A 6025-nucleotide genomic window follows, 5' to 3' on the forward strand; every position below is an offset into this window, starting at 1 on the left:
AGGGGCCCTATTAAGGGAATAGAAGTAACTGCAGTTCCTGTGTTCCAGTGGCAACAGCTTTTTTTTTATGAAAGGGAGTTCACTTATCACTGACTTATAGATATGTCCTTTAACATGACAGGAAGGGAGGCTTATACCCAAAACAACTAATGGATAGAGGAACATTTTATAATGAAGGAGAAAATGCCCAAACGAAGTTTGTGAAAAGCTTATAGTTATAATAAGATAACACAACAAGAAACTACTTGCTATAGTTTACTTTGTTTATATACAAAGCTGTTTCTAATGAAAAGATAGGAATGAAACATTTTATTTAAGAAATGCTGTACTAGATTCAGATACACATAGAAGAAGTCTATAATCTGTGGAATTACTTTGGATTTGTACAGATCAGAAACTGCCCCGCAAAATTAAATGTCTTATTTAGTGTTGAATCCATGGGCAAAATTCTGACCTCTGTTAAAGCAATGCAGCACCACTGACTTTAATTGAGGAAGAGTTTGTGGGGAGTTTTCTTCCTATTCTTGAAAATAGTTGGGTGCAAGGCAAAAACTGTGCACTCTTTAGATAGTAGGAATTACTAGTTAGGCATACGGCAATGATTGTCAGATGAGCTGGTAGCAACCCCTCTATTTAGGTTGCCTAGGACTTTTCATTGTGAAGGATTCTTGTGATCTCTTCTCTTGACAAGCTATTGTACCTCCATTGTTTGCAGCAGGGCTTTGATATTTAGTAGGTGGGAATCCCCTTGTGCTGCAGAAGTGCCTCTTTATTTGCCCATTATATTCCATTCAGATATGGGTGAGCTTTGATGCCCTGCCTGACCTCTACGGGGTCAGAGGTTTGTTTTGTTTTGTTTTTTTCCAGGTTTTACAAATAGTGACATTTAATGTTGTTGTTAATATGTGTTTTGTTAAGTGTTTATATTTTATGTAAAAACGATACAAATAAAGTTTTTAAATAAAAAAATGGGGTGAGCTACAAAGTGTTAAAAATCAGCATTTCCTTTCTGTCACTTGTGTTCCACCAGAAAATGTTGGCAACCTGCCAAAATTTCTGAATCATTCCAAGGCAGGGCTCATGTTGCTGCTGCAGCAGCACACATTGCAGTGGGAACAACAGGGAGCTGCCAGCGCAGCTTTTAGGGGACAAGGAGGAGAGTGAGCCAGCCTACTCCAACCCTGTAAATCCTAGGATCCAGCACCTGGCCCCCGTACTCCATTTACCACTGGGGGAACCACGTGTGGCAGGAACTCGGACAATTTCTGGGGAGGGAGGGAGAGAAAAATGGGTCAGCATCCCCTCAACTGCCCCTCTGGACCGAGTACATGGTACCAGGGGTCAGTCACCCATCTGGGGACAACTCATGGGACAATAGCTATCCCAGCTGTGGCTGGCCTGGGCTTCCCCTGAACACTCTCCAGAACCAGCAATCCTGTCTCCCCTCTTGCTGCTAGGCCTAAGGTGACCATATATCTCATTTTCGCCAGGACAGTCAATCCCTTTTTAAGCCCTGGCCTGTCCATCCTGACTTTTTTGACAAAAGTTGGATCACTTGGCAAGAGCAAATGGGCCAAATGCCCACTTATCAAAAAAGTGCAGTGTGGAGGCACGATGTGGATGGGGGTGGGGCATGGTTTGAGTAACCAGCGGCAGCATCTAGTGGGGGGGCAGAGGGGCGGTGGGTGGCTGGAGGGGAGGGGTCAAGCCAGCCCCGCATGGTGTCCTGTTTTCCCTTTGGGAAATATTATTAATCTTGCAGCTCAAGTAGCAGAAGCCTGTGTTGTAATGCTGAAGATGCAGGGTTCTAACGCTGCTGATGGATTGGGAGGAGGGCTACAGATCCAAATAATAGAACTTGTAACCTTTTTCTTTAAAAAACATTAGGAAATCACAGGACTACGTTAAAAGAACATTAAGAACATTAAGGTTACAAAGTTAAGCACTTCAAAGTTAGGCAATGCCAGATTTATGGTTGCCTGTGCAACCTTAATCCCCTCCTCCCCCCATATGCATTGTGATACTATCTTTAATTACACAATCATACTATTTTTCCCCCCACAGGACCTCTGCCTCATTCAGTGCACAAAATGGACAAGAAAAGGGAAGTATTAATATTGCACAGGCATCCATAAAATCAGGCATTTTCTAACTTTTTAGTGCTTGACTTTGTAATCCAAATAACATTCTTTTAACAGTAGTGTGTGTGTGTACTTACACTCTGAGCATGAAATTGCAAGAATATTGTACCTTATACTGTGCTATAACTGCTGCTCATACTGTAGTAGTTATGTGGAAGCTTGCTGTAACCCTGCTACGTTACATTTAGAGTGGGATATGCAAATCAACTCAGCATTACAGGATAGGCTGTTTTCCTACTCTGAAAACAAATGGTTGAATATGTGCCATCCTCCTGTGACTGAGGAGAGAGTGCTTTCAGATCCAACTTATTGGTTTTAGTAAATGCACTACTCCATGTGTTGGCATTAAGACAAAACATTCTACACTTTTCTAGCTGTTTTCCATCAAACAGAAAAGCCCACAAAAAATCTAGGTTCTGATCCTGATCTGAGTTATGGGATACTCCTGGGGGCATTCTACACCAAAAAAATTCTGTGCACAATATTTTAAAATTCTGCAAATTTTATTTGTCAAAACAATGCCACATAATCACGCCACCTTCAATTATTTTTGGTAATTTATTTGAAAATATCTGTCAACAAGTATGTCTGTAGCAATAAAGAAACACACAAAAATTCCCCCAGAAGTAGAGAGTTAAAGAAACCCCTATGACAAACCAGTTCCTGTTTCTCTGCCCCCTTCTCCCCCACTCCTCTAGATGGGAGGCCAGATACCCACAACTCCTCCCCCCATAGCCCAGCCGTGGGGGCCCCCCAGCCAATACACCTAAACGCCCTCCACCAGAGCCCAGCCGCAGGGCCCAGTGGCCCAGATACCCATACCCTTTCCCCCCCTCTTCCCCATTGCACAGAATTCCCCCAGGAGTATGGTGACTGAACCTCAGTTGATACACAGCTGATGTAGGATACACACAGCATCCATAGCTGAGCTCACTGTCAGCTGCTTTTATACAATTAAGAAAGCAGCTAGAAAGGATTTTTTCCATGTAAATATTACCCAGAGGTGTCAAAATCAAGTAACATTTTTAACAAATGTTTCCATTGGAAATATATATCCAGTGCAAAGTTTTTATGGAAATAAAAATGACAAAGAACACTGGAAGTTGGTAGAAATATTTTTGCTGTAGCATATAACATTTTCTGTTTCCTTTTTTTTTTCTCCCCCAGGGGAAACAGCAGGAAGGCAGCAGGTCCCCACATACCCACCAGCCTCTGAAAACAGCAGTGCCGCACACAGTATCGGCAGCACACAAAGCACCCCCTGTTCTAGCAGCAGTACAGCCTAACCCAGGGGGAAATGAGTCCAAGGAGCATCATAGGAGGGCAGAGGTTCAAAGAGACAATTTTTTGACATTAGCTGTCTAAAGTTGGAAGGATTAATTTGGTTTCTTTTGAGAAAGGAGGGATTTCACTGTAGAAAAAAAAAATCGCCTGATCTGGATAAATACAGTCTTTGGACCTTTCTCCAGCCTGTTATGCTACAGGAGACAAAGCTATTAATTCTACAGTACTGCAACCTGTTAAAACGGTGTGTGGGCTCTCAGTGCGAAATACATGCCAGTCTGAAAAATGCTGCTTTGTCTATACAAAAGAATTTTTGGTGCCTAAACCTTTTCACTGACAAGGTGTTCGTAAAGGTATTTCAACAAGATAAGTAGAATAAAGGAGATCTTAGGTCAAAGGATTCCTACACATCAGAAAAAGTCTCAAGCTCAGATTTACTTGGTTAAAAACCATTTTATTACTTCAGCTATATTTAACCACTTCAAAATAGTGCCTTGTTTTCTTGAGCTTGACTGCTATAGCATCTTACCTGCTTTTGTGTTTTGTGTACAGTTTCAGGTGTTTAAAATGTGTTTGCCTTTGGTAATTATAATGCTCACTAAAGCAACTTTCCCTTTCTTGTTCACTGGGCCAAAACTATCTTCAGTTAGAGGTTTTTACCCACTATGCCCTTATACACACTAAGATTAAAGGAAGATAATATGCACTAATGTTAATGTGTGTATACTTAATGGTATATCTTTATGCAAATATATATACCACCGTATACATAATTTTACTTAATCTAGCATATCTATATTTTTAGAATGGGAAAATTATCTTAATATCCCACTCTACCCATGAGGATGCTGTTAGATATTTATAATTGGCTCTTTAGTTTATATGCATATTTTGAAATTTAATATACAAAAGAAGTATATTAAAATATACTTGGCTCCGTCCTACATTTTTTGTGTGCCCCAAATTCCAGTTGACATCATTGTGGTTTTGAGTGCACAAGGGATATACAACTGAGCCTATCTATATAAAACACTGCATATAAAAATTAAACCGCTTTTAAGATAACAGTCCACAGTGGTTTGTGTCAAACTACTGGTTAGTCATATGAACTTTGCAATTGGATATTCCCAAAGTAATGTTAGAATGTGAGGTGGGCAATAAGGCACTAATTTTCATAGTATTATTTTAGTGCTTTTGCCATACTCTGACCTTACAATAAATCCCAAATGGAGGGAAAAATTAGATGTGAATTACTTTGAATTTTATGGTGTCACTTTGCAACTGTAATATGCTCTGATTCCTCTGGGTTGTTTTTTTGTTGTTGTTTTTTTACGTGAATGCTATTCTCTTGTCACAGGTTATGAATGACTTCAGTAGAGGCTGCTTGTATTCGACAGCAGGAGAATAAGATTCTTTATATTAGGGTGATATTCTCCTAAGTCTGAATTCAATATTTCTATTGCTAACTCTACACTCATGCCATGTATACAACTCATATTGTCAATGGATATTCAGCCTGTATAATGAGATCAAAATGTGCAATAGAGATACGTACTCAGGATCAGATAGCAGAATTTTGCCCTTAATTTTTTAAACACATTTGGCTCTGATCCTGCAAATGCTTATGCACATGGATAAACTTACAGACCAACCTGATGTTGCAAGGACTTATCCATGTACTTAACTTTATGCCCTGTGATCAGTCTTAGTGTCAATGGGGACTGCTCAGAGTGAGTAAAGTTGAGCACATGTGAAACCCTTTGCAAGACCAGACCAATGAATAATTCCATTGAGTTGAACAGAATGACTCACATACATAAGTGTTTGCAGGATTGCGTCCTTCATGTGGGGAGAACAAATATGCTACCTGTGTCTTTGAAAATAATGCGCTTTGCCTAACCTTCAGCAGAATGTATTGTGTAAGCATATTCTATGTATAAAATCTTTAAAGATGTCTTCAAAGAAGACTAAATTCTTTAAGTCAATCATAGCTATATTTTACTACATTAAATTTGTGTATAAAGATATATTTAAGTGTTTTTAGATAAATTTAAATTACTCTATATATGTTTAATTTCAGTTACTGTGAATTTTACATATTTTGTAAATTCTTATTACCGTTTTAACCCTTTCCTTCTCAGATTAAAAAAAGTAGAGTCTCATAGGAAGTCTTAGAAAATTCTGTTGTTGTGATGGACAAGTTTAAGATTGTATCAGAGGGGTAGCCGTGTTAGTCTGGATCTGTAAAAGCAGCAAAGAATCCTGTGGCACCTTATAGACTAACGGACGTTTTGGAGCATGAGCTTTCGTGGGTGAATACCCACTTCTTCAGATGCATGTCATCTGTTAGTCTATAAGGTGCCACAGGATTCTTTGCAAGTTTAAGATAGTTAATTGTATATTTTTGAGAGAAACATGCTGCATTATCAATTATTTTATCAATAATTTACTCTAATTTTAAAATTTACAGATTTATATTTCCAAACTGACAAACCAAAAAATCCAATGCGTAAAAACAAAATTGACTTTTTATCCTTATATCCAGGATAGAATTTAAATTAGGCTCATCTTGATGTTCTTAACTGTTTAACTCAGTTTGA

At 38.9% G+C, this 6025-nt stretch overlaps 1 protein-coding gene across 10 annotated transcripts in view; it reads left to right on the forward strand.

Moving 5' to 3' along the window:
- TGFBR3 (transforming growth factor beta receptor 3) overlaps positions 1–5708 on the forward strand; it is a 190669-nt gene extending 184961 nt beyond the window's left edge. For 8 of the 10 annotated variants that reach the window (XM_030572829.1, XM_030572820.1, XM_030572824.1 and 5 more), the window contains exon 17: positions 3309–5708. In XM_030572829.1, the coding sequence (XP_030428689.1) occupies positions 3309–3427 (119 nt within the window). In that variant the 3' untranslated portion in view covers positions 3428–5708. Of the gene's footprint in view, positions 1–2064; positions 2105–3306 lie in introns of all 10 variants that reach the window. The other 2 variants (XM_030572827.1, XM_030572830.1) reach the window with 2 other exon arrangements.
- The last annotated feature ends 317 nt before the right edge of the window (positions 5709–6025 follow it).

The sequence above is a fragment of the Gopherus evgoodei genome, chromosome 8 (assembly GCF_007399415.2).
Source record: "Gopherus evgoodei ecotype Sinaloan lineage chromosome 8, rGopEvg1_v1.p, whole genome shotgun sequence".
Taxonomy (NCBI): Eukaryota; Metazoa; Chordata; order Testudines; family Testudinidae; genus Gopherus; species Gopherus evgoodei.